Raw genomic sequence first — 19,370 nt, 5'->3', positions numbered from 1 at the left:
TAGAGACTCGCTTGACTACCTGTAAGTAATGGGAATTTGTTTCAAGGATACACATTGCCCTAAAAGAGACAGGGTCCTGGGAGACCTAGGAAGAGTCAGGCCTCAGAGAGATTCAGATTTTATTTATTTATTCGACAGAGAGATCACAAGTAGGCAGAGAGGCAGGCTCCCTGCTCCTGAGAGAGGAGGAAGCAGGCTCCCTGACGAGCAGAGCCCGATGCAGGGCTTTAACCCACTGAGCCACCCAGGTGCTCCCTCAGAGAGATTCAGTCTGGAAGGGCATTTGGGATCTATAGCAATTCTTAGCCTGGGCCATGTTCCTTTCTCCTTGACAGAGTAAGTTTGCCAACCTGACTTTGGTGTCCTGTTCTGGCCTCTGGGTCCCTTCTCTGCTGCTTTGACTATGGCACTCTTGACCCACCATCTCATTTTCTGTCCATTATAGCTTTCCTCTGCCTTGGGCCTCTTCCTCCTCATACCTCCTTGTAGCTGTTAATTCCTCCTGTCATCGACCCCCCTCCTTGAAGTCATGTTCCCTCCAAACTGAGTGTACTCCCTGCTAGCTTCAGGTCCCAATACCAAACCCCTGATTTTTATTTAGTCTTTCTTTCCCAGTTCAGATTTCATATGTAAAGGAACAGAGGTAATTAATCTGGGTGCCTTGGCTAAGGGGACACAGTTTTGTTTTTTTTTTTTAAAGATTTTATTTATTTATTTGAGAAAGAGACAGTGAGAGAGAGCATGAGCGAGGAGAAGGTCAGAGGGAGAAGCAGACTTCCCGTGGAGCTGGGAGCCTGATGCGGGACTCGATCCCGGGACTCCGGGATCATGACCTGAGCCGAAGGCAGTCGTCCAACCAGGCGTCCCAAGGGGACACAGTTTTTATCCAGGATACCTTATGGGCTGCTGGTTACCTCATGGAACAACTCGGGTCACTACCTCCACAGGGGTACAGAGGATTGATACTTTCCAGGAAAAGGCACCAATTACCACATCTTCAGCAAGAAAGAATGTTTTTCTATACTTTATAGCCTGTAACAAATTTTCAGAGTGGTGCCAAGGTGAAAACAAGTGGATGGACATTTTCTTGTAGCATTGTTCTACTTTTTATTTTCTCTTATTTTTTCCCACCCTGCTTTTTAAGCTTTTTCTCAGCTTTCATCACAATCCAAGCAAGGGATACTTCTTCCTTCTCCTAATTGCATTTGTAGCTCCCAAAAGCATTCATTCATTTTCTTACCGATTTATTCATATCCATGGAGGGCATGCTTATAAGAGATAAAAGCCTAGACAATGAAGACATAAAATTCATCCACTGACTTGATAAATATTAATTCACTACCTGCAAAGTGCCAGGCTTACACCATTTGCTGGGACTATGAAGATAACTAAGACACAGTCCCTGCCTGATGTATAGTAAGAATTCAGTGAATACTTGTTGGATAAGCAAGTGCCTTAAAGAGCTCCCAGCTTCGTGGGCAAGAGACGCCAAGTATTAAGCAATTACAAGCAGAGTAAAAAAGGCTGTCTGGAGAAAGTCCTTGGGAAGAGGCCTGGAGAGACCACGAAGGTCCTCCTGTGGGCACTCGTGTCTCCGCTGAGACATGGCAGTGAGCTGAGCTAGCCAGTGAGAAAACTGAGGTGAAGGTGGGGGGCTCCAGGCCCCACAAATGGCACAGGCAAAGGCTTGGAAGTAGGGCAGGGAATGAACCTCGAGGGGCTGCAATTAGAGACAAGGTATGTAAAGCCGGCAATGATGATTTTAATACCTGGGAGGGAAGTCTGTACATGGGATGGTACAGGGTCCTCAATTTAAACACAGGGTCATGCTGAGCATCTGGAATTCCCCCAGGCCCTTGATGCTGCCTGTATCCAGTTGGCAGAGGGATAGGTAGATGGTCTGGACCTGGTGTGTACCACTCCCACTCATATTCCACTGGCAAGAGCTAGTCATTGGAATTCTCTTTAACTGTAAGACAGGCTGGGAGAGATAGTCCGACTGTGTTCCCAGGCACAAGAGATTTTTGGCACCAGTTAGAACCTTAGAAAAAAGGTTCCAGGAAGTGGTCACATCCAGAGTTGTACGGGCATCCTTGATCCCAGCTCATTGCCGGGAAGGGCAGTGGGCAGACAGACTACTCAGTGACCAGAGCATCACTAGTCTTTCCACGGTCCATCAGGTGCTTCAGGCAGTCTGGGTTGTAAGATCTTCGCTTCCAAAATGAGATTTGACAAGTGCATGTTCCATCTATAGAAAAAGGTAGATTTCAAGTAGAAATTGTCAAGAACTATGAAGGCCTTGAGATTTTCCTTGCAGGCTAACAAGAGAGCTCATCACAGATTCGTGGATGCTGGTAGACACAAGAGGTGCCGAGGTCAGAGATAAACAGCTGCGTAATTCACACCAATAGCGGCGGCTGGAAGGGCAGCACTTTCTTCCACCAGTTCCCCAAGGTTAAGTCCCACGAGGTGACACCAAGGGAAAGAGCGGGCACCTGCACATGTGATGGGCCGTGTTACAACAGAAGAGCCCTGAGTTTAGGGAAACTGAATGCTTTATACTGGGCCATAAGCATGCCTGTTCTAGAGGGTGACAAGATCTGTTTTCCAAAGCTGTAAGCAATCTTTTCTTGGCCTGACAGACCGTATCCCTTCAGACACCCTTGAAAAGAGAATCTAGAACAAAGGCAGTCAGCGCCTCTGCTTGCAAGACACGCAGAAATGTGAGAGATATTTGGAGAACTCTCTTCCAGGAAAGAGGTTCCTTTTTAGCCAGGAGTGTTCTTCAGCCAGCAGCTTTCTTTACCGGATCCTGCTCCCCCTGACCTCTAGATGTGGGCCCATCCCAGGCTCAGTTCTCAGAGCTCTTCCTTATCTACACTCCTTTCCTTGGGATCTCATTCAGGCTCTTCCCTTTAAATCCATGTTGATGATCCCAAATTGACAGTTTACCCTTCAACACTGCCCCCACTTCCAGACTCAGTGAACTGCCTATGTGGCATCCTCCCTCCGTTATCTTGTGGAAATCTCGAGCATAATATTATTGAGTCCCATCCTCCACAGGAAAATGGATCTTTCCCCAGCGTAACCCCTCTTAGGAAAGACTATTAGACATTCAGTTGCTCAGGCCAAGAATTTCTCTTTCTTCCGTATCCACGCCAATATTCCATGAGCCTATTCTGTTTTCTTTTCTTTTTCTTTTTTTTTTTTTTAAAGATTTTATTTATTTATCTGTCAGAGAGAGAGAGAGCACAAGCAAGTGCACAGGCAGGGGGAGCGGCAGGCAGAGGGAGACGTAGACTCCACACTGAGCAAGGAGCCTGATGCGGGACTCAGTTCTAGCACCCCAGGGTCATGACCTGAGCTGAAGGCACATGCTTAACTGACTGAGCCCTCCAGGCATCCCAAGCCTATTCTGTTTTCAAATTATAACGTATGTCTGAGCACTGCTATCCTTCTATAGTACCATATCCTAGTCTCAACCACCTTGTCTCTTAGACAACTGCCGTAAATTTCTAATTGGCCTCCTACCATGTCTTCTCACCGTGCCCCATACATTCTAACCTCCGTGGCAGCCAGAGTAATTCTTTTCAAATGTAAATCATATAATATTATTCTGTTTCCAACCTTCCAATGACATTCCAAACGCATTTACAGTAAAATTCAAGGTCAAAACGACGTACCCTCTGAACTCTGCCACTAAATCGACCCACGAGGCTACCCTTCCTCTCCTTTCTCGTTCTCATGGTCTTTGAAAATGCTGAGTGTGAGGCTATCTCACGGCCTTTACACTTTGTTGCCCAAGTCAGTTAGGGCTCTGTCAGGTGTCAGTTGAGCAGAGAACTCTTCTTGACTATCCTAAATAAAATAACACACCCTCACTACCCCCCTTTCCTTTTAGCCAGCTTTATCATTTTTCTTCACCTTTATTACTGCCTGATTTTAAGCAGCAGCTTAGAGTTTATGTTTCATGAGTTAAGAACTTGGGTTTGTTTACTGACATATCATCTCTGCTTCTACAATGATACCTGACACAGAGTAGATGCTCAGTAAGTATTTGTTGAATGAATGAATCAACGGATGAATGAATGAATGGATGGATAGATGAAAACAGTTACTATGAGGTCCGAATGTAGAGACAATATCAGGGGCATAGATATTTTATGCCTCAATCTCTTCTTTAAGCTAAATCAATTGATTTCATACCGTGTTTTTCTCCCAAAAGGCTTATCTTTCAGCTCTTTAATAATTCTGGTTTCTCTCTACAGGATTCTTGCCATGTTCTTTCATGTTCGTGTGTATGATGGAGTTCAAAATTGAACATAGCCTTCTGAGAAGAACCTGAGCAGTCTATAATTAGTTTTCTCTCTCTCCACAGGATTCGCATGCTTGTCTAGAAATACACCTTTAAAAGCTAATCTCCCAGGACAAACGCCCAGCCACAAAGAAGCCTGTCCAAGGTCAGACAGTTTAGAGAGTAACAAAGCGAATATTTGATTCTTACCTGTTTGGAGTTTTTACAAATCCCCATACATTCTCCTGAATACATTGGGACGAATATATAATCAACCTCATGAATTTAGCCATAGATTGTATCTATTTTAAATTGGCCTCTCATCCTTTTAACCACTGATTACCTGCAATGTGCCAAGTGGTGAGCTAGAGGCTGGGACAGAGAAAAGAGCCCTTGGTCCCTATCCAGAAGGACGCCAAATCCTGGGCACCTATGTGTCTGTTTCCATTGTTGTTGTTGTGAAGTTATCTAATCTGGTTCTAATTTCATTTTCATATATTATATTTATTTCCAATATCACTTCTTAATTAAGGATTCTATACTCATGGAAAGAATATCTTTCATCCGGTTTGAAAAGCAAGGGAGCACAGTGTTTTACTTTCCCTAGCCTGCCTTCTATTTTAATTGTGAAATAATTTTTATTTTTCAGAGTTCCTTTCAATTATCTGCGAAGGATTTAACAATGGAATACAGAAATCTCGGGTATATTCCTTTAGTTCATTTTTAAAACCCTCCTTACATATAACTTACATGTTTTTGTTTTATTTATCACCTTTACTGTTGCTACTGAATTAAAATTATTTTAGGAACAACTTCAGATTATATTTCCATTGCTTTTCTGACATTTTATTGGTCAACATTTCACTAAAGATATCAACTTTCTCTAGGATGCAGAGAGACTAAGAGAACTCCCACAAAAATTTCTACTGAATGAATTTCCCCACCTTCTTGGTGATTGTACACCTGCTTTCCTTATAAGGAGAACAAGGAAGTAAATCATGTTGAAGTTGCTTTTAAACACAGCTTTCCTTCTTTACCTGTCCAGGTAGACTGTTTTCATTTCAGTCTTAATGAAAACTTTTAAATTTACATCTCAAGGTTCTTTCCAAAGCAGTGTAAGTAGTGTTTAACATTTTAAACCTCAAGAAAGAAAGACTTTTTAACGATGTTCAGCTTTGGTCTTATAACGCTGAAGGTAATTCATTTTTTAATCTGTCTGCACAGCGAGAACTGAAACGAATGGGGATCGAACTGCTTTGCCTGTTCTTTCTATTTCTAGGAAGGAATGATCACGTACAAGGTAAGACCCAAGCTCTCCGATATATTGCTTTCGTGGTACGCTTGACAAACCTGTCATTTGGTTCAGAAACTGTATCTGAAGTCATTTTTTATTTGATCTGTTCGATCGCTCGTTTGCCATTGAACAAACGCTTTAACATTTTACAGGCAGAGGCAGGGCTGTTCCCACAGCTAATGCTCTAGGCTTCAGGTAAATAAATACAAAGGTTGCACAGGCATCTTAATGAGGAGAATTAAACAGCTTAACTACACAATAGGGCTCCTTAATTCCTTAGTGACAACCGTCTTGGTTAACTTTTCTAGCTATTCTATCGACAGGGTCTTCCACTTAAGAGAAATAATCCCGAGAAAGAAAAACTTACTTTAAAAATAAAAAATCCATTCGTCTGTTGAATTTAAAAAAAAAATACATTTAAGAGAGACGCATTTTTTATTGGTAGCAAATAATTTTTAAAAATTGAAGTGGGGGAAGTGAATGAGGATAATAAACATAACAAGTGGTCCTAAGTTTGTGAAAGTTGAAGTAGTTTTGTATTTTAGGAAAAAAAGAATGATCCCTTTTGGCTAAAAAGACATATGTCTTCTCTATGGGGCAGACATGAAATATGAACTTTTTAACAAGTTGCTAACCTTTTAAGGACTGATCTCTGAAGGCTAACATCAACTCTGATGTTGCTTCGTTCGAGCACGTTAAGAACTAGACTTCTTTCTCGTAAATGAAAATGAATGTGATTCTGCTGAATCCTTGTGTCTTGCTGGGTTTAAACACAGGTGGCTGTGCCATGGGAGGTGCAGAAACCTGTGAAGACTGTTTGCTCATTGGACCTCAGTGTGCCTGGTGTTCTCAGGAGGTAAACAAACCACCGCAGCGTGCTGGTAAAACTGCAGTTACGGGTTATGCGGCTTCCTTCGGTGATTGCTCTGGGAGTGTCCTGCCTTCTGTGGGGAACAGGAGTGAGACGAATAGGGAAAGGAAAATAAAAGCATCAATAGCCCACAGTGCCATTCATGTGATTACCTCCAGAAACAGCTTGCGGAGGTTGCGAATGTCAAATCATTGTGAAAATTACCTATCTGGGTTCCTTTATTTAACCTGATTCCTCCTGTTATTTTAAAGTCATTTCTCACTGGTTACGTTTCAAATACCAAGGCTCTGAGTAATCGGAGATCTTGGAGATGATCTTTTCTAAAGTTAAATGTACATAGGGCTTCAATATCATAATTGTGTTCCATCTGGGAACCAGGATCCCCTGGGAACCACGGCTAGGCTCTAAGAGAAATCTTCTAGGCTTGGGGCAAATTTCACTGCTCAGACAGTATCCAGTTCTTTTTAAAAATTAAGCTTTCATGAGTTGGTGACTATACCACACCGATGACAAAGCCTGAAACGGACATTCCTTATATGATCAAACTGAAAAGTATGTGAAAGTAATATAAGGGGTGGGGGCATGGGTAACAAGGAATCCCAAGTCACTGCCTCCCGTGGCCCTGAAGAACAGTCTGTAAATGATTCCTGGTAAGAAAGAGCTGCCTTAACTCTTTCTGGATTTAAAACAGTTCTCTACTGAATCTCAAAAAGAACATCTAAGTGTAAATGAAAGCACACAAATACCAGGTTCAGTGAGAACTGAGTAACAGGCTCAAAGGGGAATAAGCCTGGGTGCCTGGCCCAGGAGGAAGGGGAGAGAACTATTAAGACTCAGATTCCCAGGCTGAATGTATTTCATGGAGGAAGGCCTCACAGGCACACAGTGTGAACCAAGCTTACTCCCCCACTACTGCTTTGACAGATGGGCCATATGTAACTGTGTGAAAGAATTATGCTTTTTTTGAGCTCATGTATCAAAAGCAGTTTTGAGAATATACCAAGAGGGAAAAACCCATGTATTTTTTTTTATGTTGACTTCCTGCAGAAGACAGTATTAGTTGCACGCCAGAGACATAAAACAACAAATCAGTCTAACTGTAGGCCTACCTGTAGAATTTTTATTTAAATGCATTTTTTTAAGAATTCATTTAAGAGAGTTTCTTAAGTTACTATTGATAGTTTTACTTGCAGATGATACATATTAGCCAAATCACTGTTGATTTTTTTTTAAAGATTTTATTTATTTATTTGAGAGAGAGAGAAAGTGTGGAGGAGCACAAGTGCGGGGGAAGGGCAGAGGGAGAGGGAGACTGGGACTGTGACCTGAGCTCAGGGGAGACACTTAACCGGAGCCACCCAGGCACCCTACGAATCACTACCAGTTTTTAAGGCCACATTTTTCTAAATGCTCTCTAATAGTAGTAGTAGTTGAAGCAACTGAAGCAAAAAGTACATTAGGCCTCTGTTTAGAGCAGATTGAAAAAACAGGTCTAATGTTAACACCACCTCTGACGCGCCGGCCAGCACTGTGGTTACAGGTGGTAGCAGCAACACTTGCTGAGAGGCATCCTGAGGCCTTGTCAAGCCACTGTTTGCCTTGGACATATCAGGAGAAGTTACAGTGTTTGCGATGCTTAGTCCAGGGCCTCAAATATGCACGGGGCTAGCTGGCAGATAATGAGTTATATTGTAAAAAATCAATTTCAGGGGAGCCTGGGTGGCTCAATCTGTCAAGTGTCTGATTCTTGATTTCGACTCATGTCATGATTTCATGGTCATGAGACCCAGCCCCACGCAGGGCTTCACGCTCAGCAGGGACTCTGCTCGAGATTCTCTCTCTTCCCTTCTCCCTCTGCCCCTCCTGCCATGCACACGCTCTCTTTCTCTCAAATAAATAAATGAATCTTTAAAAAATGAATTTCAGAAGAAATGTAATTTTTTTAGTTGGAGAAATAGCTAGCGTGGCTTAGAATTCTAAGAGATGAGGAAAAGCAATATGCACATTGGTTTGCTTCTTTTCAAGCATGCGAGTCAATAAGCCTCAGGCTTGACTTTGCTTAGAGCTAAGAGTACCTCTAGAGCAGCCTTGGCTCTCAGGTAAGACAGGTCAATGTTGCAAGGTTGTACTGGCCACATCTCTGCCTGGAAACATTCATTTCGCTGTCTCCTGGTAAGACACGGATCAGAAGGGGACTGGGAAACTTCTGAGTCCTAGACAGAAAGGTGGTGGCCCTTTTATGCCACAGTCCCTTTTGCTTCCCACCTCCAAATCTTGGAGAGAAGTTCTACAAGACCTTGAACTGAAACACTTTCAGACACGGAGTTTGAAGTCCCCAAGAGGCCGACTTCAGCGAAGTAAGGCTGCAAGAGTGGGGGTAATGAGGCATCCGCGAATTAAACCTCAACAGAGAGCTAGATAGGGAAATGTCACCATCTTTTGCCCTTTCAGACCCCACAGGAAAGCCTGTCTTTGCCACCAGATTTGGTAATAGACATACTGAGAGCTACGACAGTCCCGGAGCCTATAGGTCAACCCAAACAGATAAACCTATGAGATGATATTAACTCTAGAACCCAACTGTTTCAAGGCTCTGGTCACGGCACAGAAGAAGAAGTGAACATTAAAAACAAAATGGCAACACCAACAAATAAAAGACTGTTAGGAGAATCCAGCTGAGTCTAGTTAAAAGGAGATTCCGATTTTACTTGGAATTTTACTGGCAGAATTCTCTGGTTATTCTGCTGAAACTTAATTTTAGACCTACAATTAACATCAGGCACATGGGAATATGATATACTGAGTATGGCAAGATACCTAACTAGCAAAACAAGCCAAAAAAAAAATTTTTTTTGTCCTATAAACAAATGGAGACTTGTCTTCTTTTTCTTTGTCTTTTTTTTAGAATTTTACCCATCCATCTGGAGTTGGAGAAAGGTGTGATACCCCAGCAACTCTCTTAGCTAAAGGATGTCAACTCACTTTCATCGAAAACCCTGTCTCCCAAGTAGAAATACATACAAATAAGCCTCTCAGTGTAGGCAGACAGAAAAATAGTTCTGACATTGTACAGATTGCGCCTCAAAAGTTGACTCTTAAATTGAGACCAGGTATGTTATAATTTCCAGGAGCATTGGCTCATGTAATACATCTCATGCCACATATGGTAATACCACTATTAAGCTAACATATCTTGTACCATCTTACATATCATTGATTATTTTGACTCAGATTTCCCATTCTGAAGGAAATAGAGAATCACTGGCCTAACACTTTTCTTCATTCACATCGGTCACTTGCACTCCAAACGCGTTACTAAAATAAGCTTATCTAATAGTAAGCATTTGAATTACTCAAATGTTGTTAAGGCTTACCTCACATTTCTTTAAGCGTTGTAATGTAGCTTTAAACTCCTCTTTATGTTCTTCTCTTTTGCTAAAACCACATACAAAAAATTCAGCTTATCTTCCATCTAAATGGATGCTAGCTCTCCCAAGGAGATATAAAATATCCTAACTTTTACCTCCTTCAGTAGCTCTAAACTCGCTGCTGAGAGATTCTCATGGGCTCATTCACTTGTAAACTTTACCAGATAGTTTATGAAATCCTGAGTATCTTCAACTTCAGTTCTCACTGAAATGAAATAGCCAGGTGACCCAGTAATTGGCCGCTCATGAAGAAGTCTCAATGTATTTTCATGGATTTGTTTTTCTCCGGGGGTTTTGCAGGCAGTGAACAGACTCTCCAAGTGCAAGTCCGCCAGACAGAGGATTACCCAGTGGACTTGTATTACCTCATGGACCTCTCGGCCTCCATGGATGATGACCTCAACACCATTAAAGAGCTGGGCTCTCTGCTTTCCAAGGAGATGTCTAAATTAACCAGCAACTTTAGACTGGGCTTCGGCTCTTTTGTGGAAAAACCCGTCTCCCCTTTTGTGAAAACAACACCAGAAGAAATCGCCAACCCTTGCAGGTAAGTAAATGATTCTCTGGCATTGTGGAACACTGATTTTCTGTAAAGATAGCCCCACTCTGAGCTGCGCTTGGCAGGATCTTGCTAAGTCCCTGGCTTTTCCCGCCTGCCAGGTTGGATCTCAGCAGCTCTCTCAGTTGCCTGAGTTTCTTGAAACCAAGTTGACCTCATCTTAATACCTGGTTCTAGTCTTGGGTTCTTGTAGCATTCTCATGTCTGTCTTCCTGTGTAGAAGCTTTTTCAGGATGTGGCAAATTTGACTTTGTGTTTTTTAGACTTAGGGAAGCAAATTTTTCACTGTAGGTACCAATGGCCTGTGTCCATCCCAGCGCCGCAGAGATACTCTAGGCCCAAGGACCACCACTTTTTGAGGGTATTGGACAGTAATTCACACTTTCTCAAGGTATCTTTCTCCACTGCAATGACTTCTGCCAAAATAACAATTTGTGCAGCTTCGTCTGACATACTTTGGGAAATGCGGATTTCTCTTTCTGTTTGGAGAAGGACTTGGCAACCTTCATTGCTATCCAATTCGGTAGGAAATGAAGCATTATGGACCCCACTATACCCTGTTATTATCAACTGTTAAAACCATTTATTATCTGGATGATTGTCAAGGGCAAGTTGCTTTGTGATGGCTTACCTGTACAGTTTATGACATATTCAGAATCAAATTATTCAATATCTTTCTATAAAGATCTACCATTTGCTCTGTGCCAGACTCTGTGCTGAAGGTTTCACATACATGACCTCATTCAGTCTTCATAATAACAGCAGTTGAAAGCAGGTTTTATCATACCTATACTCAGAAAAAGTAACAGAGGCTCTGCCAGGTTAGTAATTTTCCCAAGGCTGCATGACTCATCAGTGATCTGTACCAAGTCTAGGTTGATCCCAAACCAAGGCCCTTTCTACTATGAATCTAGTGTAGGTGCAATGACTTTCCAAAACTATATTGACTTTTAATACTTGTATACACCTAAGGCATCATCTCTAAAAGACAAGCACCTTTATAATACCATTTTAAAACATTTCAGTGTGGTTCTTAACAATAATCTAACACAGTCAAAATAATTTCACCCTGAAAGGAATTCATCCCTGATTATAACTGTTAGAAACTGTGTTTGGTTGCAAACATCAGGGATAGTAGCTTATAAAGGGAGAGTTTTTTTCTTTCTCACATGAACGGAGTCTAGAGAAAGGCAATTCAGGGCTGATATGGCAGGTCTCCACATCAGGGATCTGGACCTTTTCTGCTTTCTGCTCTACCATATTGGCTCTTGGATTTTATCTTCAAGGCCTAAGGAGTTTTCAGGGATATTATTCAAAACTTCTTCATTGTAGGCAGAAAAGAAAGAGGAAAAGAGGGGAAGATCAATAAAGGGCACTGTGTCCCCACCTTTTATTTTGAGGTATAGTTGACATGTACCAAGATGCACACATGGAAAAGCTCAGACTGATGAGTTTTGACAGTTGAATATACCAACGTAATTACTACCTAAAACGTGATGTAAAACATTTCCATCACTTCAGCAAGTTTCTTTGTGTGTATTATAGTCAGTTCTACTCCCCCAGAGGTAATCGTTTTCTGAATTCCATAATTTAGATTGGTTTTTGCCTATTCTTGGATTTCATATAAATGTAATAATACAATATATACAATTTATTTCTGGCTTCTTTTGTTCAATATAATGTTTTTGAGATTCATCCGTAATTTTGTGTTTATCAGCAGTTTATTCCTTTTTGTTTTAAGTAATAGTCCACTCTGTATTTACTACACTTCACTTATTCATTCTTTCATTGAGGGACATTGGGGCTGTTTCCCACTTTTTGGCTATCATGAAAAATGCTGCTATGATTGACCACTTGCTTATAAATCTTTGTGTGTAGGTATGTTTTGTTCTCTTGGATAGATACCTAGAATTGGAATTACTGAATTGTGTAATAAGTGTCACTTTAATCCTTAAAGGAACTATCAAATTTTTTTCCAAAGTAGATGTGCCATTTTACATTCCATCAGCAATGTGTGAGGATTCCAATCATTCCAAATCCTTGATAACATCTAGTATTGTCAGTCTTTATAATTTTAGCCATTCTAATGGCTGTGTATCTTACTGTAGCTTTAATTTACATTTCCCTAGTAACAAATGTTGTTGAGCATCTTTTCATGTGTCTTTCTCCCATTCTCATATCTTATTTTGGGAAGTATCTTTTCAAATTTTTTGTCCATTCTTAAAAATTAGATTTTCTTCTTAATATTGTGTCATATGAGTTCTTTGTATATCCTGGATAAAAGCTCTTCACCAAATCTATGCTTTATAAATATTTCGTCCCAGTTTGTGGGTTGTGTTTTTATTTTTGTAGTAATGCCTTTAGCCAAGCAAAAGTTTCTAGTTTTGTTGAAGTCTGGTTTGTCAATTTTTAAAATCTTTGCCCAACCAAATAACCCAAATTGTCTTCCTTTTTTGACTCTAGAAAATTTATGGGTCAAGCTCTTGCATTTAAGTCTATAATCTCAAATTACTTTTTTATGTTTGGAATGAGGGAAAGGCTTAGATTTGTCTTTTGTTCCCATGCAATTATCCAATTGCTCCAGCACTATTTGTTAAGCAAGATTTTCCTTTCCCCATTAAATTATCTTTATGCCCTTTTTAATAAGCAATTGAGTGCATATGTATGAGTGTAATTCTGGACACTTCATTCTGACCCACTGACCCACTGAATCACACCCATGTAAACACCAATGTCTTCCTATCTTTATTACTGCAACTTTATAAAAAATCTTGAGATCAACAGTATAAATCCTCTTTGTTCCCCTTTTGTTTTGCTATTCTAGATACTCTGCATTTCCACAGAAATTTTAGAATCAGATTGTTGATTTCTTCAGAAAAACATGCTGAGATTTTGATTAGAATTGCACTGAACTCATAGGTCAATTTAGAGAGAATGGATATCTTAAAAATACTGAATGTTCCAATCATTACATATGACACACATTTCCATTCATTTAGATATTGTCTTCTTTTTCTCAGAAATGGTTTGTCATTTTCAAGATAGATATCCCACACATCCTTTGATTTATTCCTAGGGTTTTTAAAAAATATTACGGTTAATGGGTTTTCTACTTGTTGGTTGAAAACATACAGAAACGCAGTTGATTTTGCGTACTCACATTGTATTCTGCAACCTTGATAAATTTTGTCATTGGTTCTAGTTTGACTTTTTTATAAATCCTAAAAATTTTCTGTGCACTTAATCATGTCATTTCTGAATAACAACTTCTTCCTTTTCCAGTTTATATACCTCTTCATTCTTTTTCTTGCCTTATTGCACTAGTTAGGGTTGTTTTAAAGTGGAGAGAGATGTCACTTATGTTTCTTGTGATTTTAGGAGAATATCTTCAACATTTCACCATTGATTATGTTGTTAGCTAGTGGTTTTTTGGAATCCTTTTATGAGATCAAGGGAGTTCCCTTCTATTTCTTTTTGGGTAAAGTTTTTTTTTAATCATAAATGGATGTTGAATTTTATTTCCTCAATATAAGGAGTTTTGTCAGAAAGTTTCCCCACCTCCTTATATTTGTATCTCATTGGTAGACTTTGTTACATGGCTACAGCTAGTTGCAAAAGAAGCATATTGTTACCCCCAATAAAGCCAGGATTCTGTTAGTAGGGAAGGGGAAAAAATGGATCTTTCTAGCACTTCCAACAACACTGAACAAATAGATTTCTAGAGAACAGATTTATGCTGTATAATAAATAGTAAGGTATGATTACTGTTATCAGTTGTTTGATCACTTGTAAAGTGAAATAAACTTTGTTTTAACACCTCCTAATTATTTAATACAAAAGCATTTCTAATTCTCTGCGCCCCCCCCCTTTTTTAATCAGAAAAAGTCGTACCTGTTTAAAATCTGTATTATTTAGGTCTTAGGGTAGCGAGTCTAGCAGTGTAGTTTCATTTAGGATTTCAAAGTGTTACCTCTGTCTCAAAGGGCTTGTTTAAAATCATTCTTTCTGTCACAGGCCAGATAAAATGTAGGAATATGAAGTACAGTAATGACAGGGGGAAACAATGCTAAGGTATGTTGCTAGAGAAAACAACTAAAATTAACAAATAAATGGCTCGGCTAAGTGGGCAGCCCATCATCTAACAAGACCCTGCCTTTAATCAGATTCCTAGAAAAAAGAGAGAAGTTTGGCTTTTCAAAGCTCTGACTGCTTTTCATTCATGCATTCTTTTATTCATTCATTCAACAAAAATTTACTGTGCTCCAACTATGTACCAAACATTGTGTTAGGCATGGGGATATCTGGAAGAAAAAGATTTGCACCCAATCCTCAAAAAGTTGAAATTCTTTGGGAGAAGGCATGCAATATAGCATGTTGATATAAGAGTATGGGTTTGACAGTCAGCCCTGGATTTGGTTTTGATTCATCTACTCACTTATAATTTATAACTCACTTATAACACTTATAGATGAGATTTTCACCCTCAAAGCTTTAGTTTGGAATAACCAGAAGAATCACACACAGTGGTCAGAAGGATTGGGTGAGGTAATGAAGAATGAAGAATTTGGTACTAGCCTTGACCATGAAGTGCTCCATAAATGGTACTTACTAGCAACACCAACAGAGTGAAGTTAGGGGGAGAGCAGAGTATGGTATAAAATGTGGTGAATGGGGTCCCAAACAAGGATCATACAATTGATCTCTTGGAAGGTCAATATTTTCCTATTTCTTAAAAGGTATTGCTTTTATTCTTATTGACAAAACCACCATTAGTTGGGCACCTGGGTGGCTCAGTTGGCTAAGCAGCTCCCTTCGGCTCAGGTCATGATTCCTGGGTCCTGGGATCGATCCTGACTTCAGGCTCGCTGCTCAGCAAGGAGCCTGCTTCTCCCTCTCCCTCTGTCTGCTGCTTCCTCTACTTGTGCTCTCTCTCTCTCTCCCTCTCTGTCAAATAAATAAATAAAATCTTCAAAAAAAAAAAAAAAGACCATTAGTTAAAATTATAAATAACAATTTCTTTCCCACATTATATTTTTCCTTGCCCATCACATTCTTAATTCTTCCACTTTCTCTGTCCAGATACTACCTCCCAGACATATACACACCAAGAACTTAAATACATAAAAGTCAATCCTTTGATCAATCCAAACCTTATAATTATGGAATAAAATGTTCTTTAGTAGGAAGGCAATGAGAGGTAGGAGGAAAGAGTGTGGAGTTTTTCAGACCTGGGTTTAAATCATAACCTTAGACAAACAATTTACACTCTATGAGCTTGGTCTCTTCTCTTGTAAATGGAGATAATAATATTCACATCCTAGGATAATTGTGAAAACTGAGCTAGTTTAGAACATAACAAACAAGTGTTAATTTTCTTCCTCTCATCAACTCTGGGTATCTCTAGTTATTTTAAGCTGGAGTCCTCAAACTTTTAGATGTCAGGACTTTCTTACACTTCTAAAAATTAAGACCCCAAAGAGCTTCAGTTTATGTGGGTTATATTTATCAATATTCAGCATATTAGAAAAGTAAAACAGAAAATTTTAAAATAATTATTTATTGAGTCATTAATAATTACAATAAGAAACACACAGCACATTACTATGAAACTGCTACTATAAAACTGCATCTTTGTTAAAAAATAAATCTATTTTTCAAAACAAAACAAAAAATTGGGCACCTGGGTGGCTCAGTAAGTTAAGCCTCTGCCTCCAGCTCAGGTCATGATCTCAGGGTCCTGGGATCAAGTCCCACATCAGGCTCTCTGCTCAGCAGAGAGCCTGCTTCCCCCTCTCTCTCTGTCTGCCTCTCTGCCTACTTGTGATTTTTCTCTGTGTGTGTCAAATAAATAAAATCTGTAAAAATAAAACAAACAAAAAAATTAGCAAGAAGAGTAACACAGTTTTATGTTTTTACAAATCTCTTAAAATAGCTGGTCTAATTAAAAAAAAATGACTAGATTCTCATATCTACTTTGGCATTTAATTTGTTGCAATATTTGTTTTGGTTGAACTCCATGAAGAAAGTCAAACCTCACATAGATACACAGTTGGGAAACAGAAAAGCATTTGATTTCTTTTTACAATGTCTGTGGACATTCTTCTCTGAGACTATGTTCAACCTAGATAAGAGGGAAAAGCTAGTTTCAAAGGGTATCTGAAACAATGTCAAGGAGCTGTTCATAAAGCCATTGGTCAGTCTTGCACATTTTTAAAAAGAGATTATATTTATTTGTTTATTTGAGAGAGATCTTGCAAGTAGGGGGAAGGGACAGAAGGAGAGGGAGAAGCAGAGAAATCCAAGTTTACTGTGCTGAACAAGAAGCCTGGCGCAGGACTAGATCCCATGACCCATGAGATCAGACATGAGCTGAAACCAAGAGTCGGAAACTTAACTGACTGAGTCACCCAGATGCCCCGTCTTGCGCTTCTAATGGCTCTTTTACTTATGTATGTGATTTTGTAATATGCTTCAGCCATTTGGAAAGTATTGTTTCAGTGAATTGTGCAGATCTTCCAAGTTTCATGACACAGTATAAAAAAAGTCACATTTGTTAATTTCACCATAAATCTCATCAGATTAAATCTTGAAGTAATGACAAGCTATTGATTTCATGAGTAGCAGATTAAAGTTTTCCAAATTTTAAATTTCTAGTTACCTCAAATTTTATCATTGGCAACAAATACTGACAGTTGCTTTCTTTGAACTGACAGGCTTTCTTCATATTTAAGAACATGCCTGCTAAATACCCAAGTTGGAATAATAGTTTGGCTGTCATGTGAAACATGTCCAGGTAAAACCGTTCTATTAAAAAAAGGGCCAGTTCAGCTCAAACAACTGCAAAAATTTTTCCCCATTATAAACTTTCTACTTTGGTGCTACAGAAATGTTATATGTGTATTTACCGTGAAATATTTATTTATTTATTTATTTTTAAGTAAGCTCCATGATCATGGTGGGGTTCAAACTCATGACCCAGAGATCAAGAGTCACATGTTCTACCAACTGAGCCTGCCAGGTGTCCCAGGAAGAAAAAAAAAAAAAAAAAATATAAATATATATATATATATATATATATATATTTTATAAACATGTATTCAAGGGTATAGACTTATAAAATTAATAACTTGCCAGGAAAAATCCCATGCACCACTAGCCGGTTGCCAGCACTGCTTTGATCCATGTGAAAGGCAGCAGTAGCTTTACTCATCATTGCCTTTGCAGCATCAGTACAAATGTCAACACAGTGAAAAAGACAAATAACATCTTTTATTATTATTAAAAAATAATTTGACCTGAAGGTCTCTCTGAAAATGTCTCAGTGACCTTTGTGGGTCTGTGCACCACATGTTTAAAACCTCTGTTTTAACCTAATCTCTAAAGCTTTTTGGAGTGGCTTGCTTTCTTTATCTTCCTTGGATGTAGAGTCACTAAAAAATTTTATTTCACCACGTAAGAACACTGAAGTGGCTTACGCTTTTAAAGAAATTTCCTTAGGCTGTTATCTAAGATGCAGTAACAAGAATATATTTTTCCATTGTCATGTTTGTAGATAGGTTGTAATGTACATTTAAAAATATTTAATAGCACAAAGGTCAGAGTTTCTTCCTCTATCGAACCCTGTGAGAGATTTCTTTCTTAACATAATTCCTCATGTGCTGTGTTTTGTTTGTTTTTTAATATGATACCAACAGTGAGGGATTCATTGTAGTTTTGCAAAAGATGAAGCAGAACCATGAAATGCTTATATTTCTTATATGTACACACACATAAATATATATGAGTGTACAGAACAGTTTCTTATTGCAAAGGTAATACAAGCCCATGTGAGAATGCAGACAAAAAGAGGAAGAGGAAAATTATTTTTAATCCCACTCAAAAAGATGGTGTTGTAGTCTTAGTTTTTGTATATTTATTTAAAATTCTAACAAAATATAGTCTTTTTTATATTGTGTTTTCTAATTATTCTGCATTTTAATGTAAATCTATTGTTACCTAGGTACTCAAAATCAAATTATTTTGTAATGAGTACCTACTTCCTTCAATTGCTATGCTAAGAAAGTATCAGCCAAATATAAGTCTCTGTTAGAAGAAGGACTCTGATCAAAACAGGGGAGTATCCAACCAAAATTTCCTGGCATGACCCAAGTCTGACATTCTGCTTTGCTTTAGCTGCATGGGTCTCCCAGCCCATGAATCTGTTTACTGAATTAAACTAACTTTTCTTTCCACTTTCTAAAAAGCACAGAGTTCTAGTAGGTTCTATCTAGTAATTCTAAACCACAGAGTTCAATTTTTTACAAAAAGATAGGAATGCGAATTCTTTGGTTTCAAAAGATGCTCAAATGCCATTTTGGTCCAGTGTGAACAAGCCGACCCAAATAAAAGATTAAGTTAACAATTTCCAACAACAGTTAGATTATGGGGACAGTGGCTCACCTCACATAGTTCCATACATTTTATCTCATGTAACCTTCACAAGAACTTCGTGAAGTAGGTAGTATTATCAGTCTCATTTTACAGATGAGGATACTGAGGCCCAGCAGTGGTAAGGGACTTGCCCAAGAATAAAAAACTATTCAGTCCTTTTATTCTAAATTGAATGAATTTTCTTCCAGCACACAACTGCACTAAATGCTAGCAGAGCAATTAGAACAAACACTAACTCATTGCCATTTAATAGGTAACAACTGAGAAAAAAAAAAGTAACAATTGGAAAAGGAAATTAAACCTCCTTCTCATATAATTCTTAAAATATCTCTCACATTTTAAGGTTGAAAAACATTTGACTGCATAAAAAGTTTTAAGGTATATATCCCCAAACAGCATAAATAAAATTAAAAGACAAACCACAAAGACAAAATGTTGATATTTTTAAGAGAAAAGTTTCTTAAAATTAAGTTAGAAAATAAAAACCAAGAAAA

The 19,370-nt window shown here is 38.9% G+C and overlaps 1 protein-coding gene across 4 annotated transcripts in view; it reads left to right on the top strand.

Moving 5' to 3' along the window:
- ITGB6 (integrin subunit beta 6) overlaps positions 1-19,370 on the top strand; it is a 126,304-nt gene that overhangs the window by 45,814 nt on the left and 61,120 nt on the right. For 2 of the 4 annotated variants that reach the window (XM_059394052.1, XM_059394053.1), the window contains exons 1-5: positions 5,304-5,409; positions 5,519-5,594; positions 6,365-6,444; positions 9,365-9,569; positions 10,188-10,434. In XM_059394052.1, the coding sequence (XP_059250035.1) occupies positions 5,365-5,409; positions 5,519-5,594; positions 6,365-6,444; positions 9,365-9,569; positions 10,188-10,434 (653 nt within the window). In that variant the 5' untranslated portion in view covers positions 5,304-5,364. Of the gene's footprint in view, positions 1-4,378; positions 4,461-4,943; positions 4,997-5,303; positions 5,410-5,518; positions 5,595-6,364; positions 6,445-9,364; positions 9,570-10,187; positions 10,435-19,370 lie in introns of those variants that run through there. The other 2 variants (XM_059394054.1, XM_059394055.1) reach the window with 2 other exon arrangements.

This window comes from Mustela nigripes, chromosome 3 (genome assembly GCF_022355385.1).
Source record: "Mustela nigripes isolate SB6536 chromosome 3, MUSNIG.SB6536, whole genome shotgun sequence".
NCBI lineage: Eukaryota > Metazoa > Chordata > Mammalia > Carnivora > Mustelidae > Mustela > Mustela nigripes.
The sequence above is the reverse complement of the archived record's forward strand: the minus strand, read 5'-3'. Positions and strand labels throughout refer to the sequence as shown.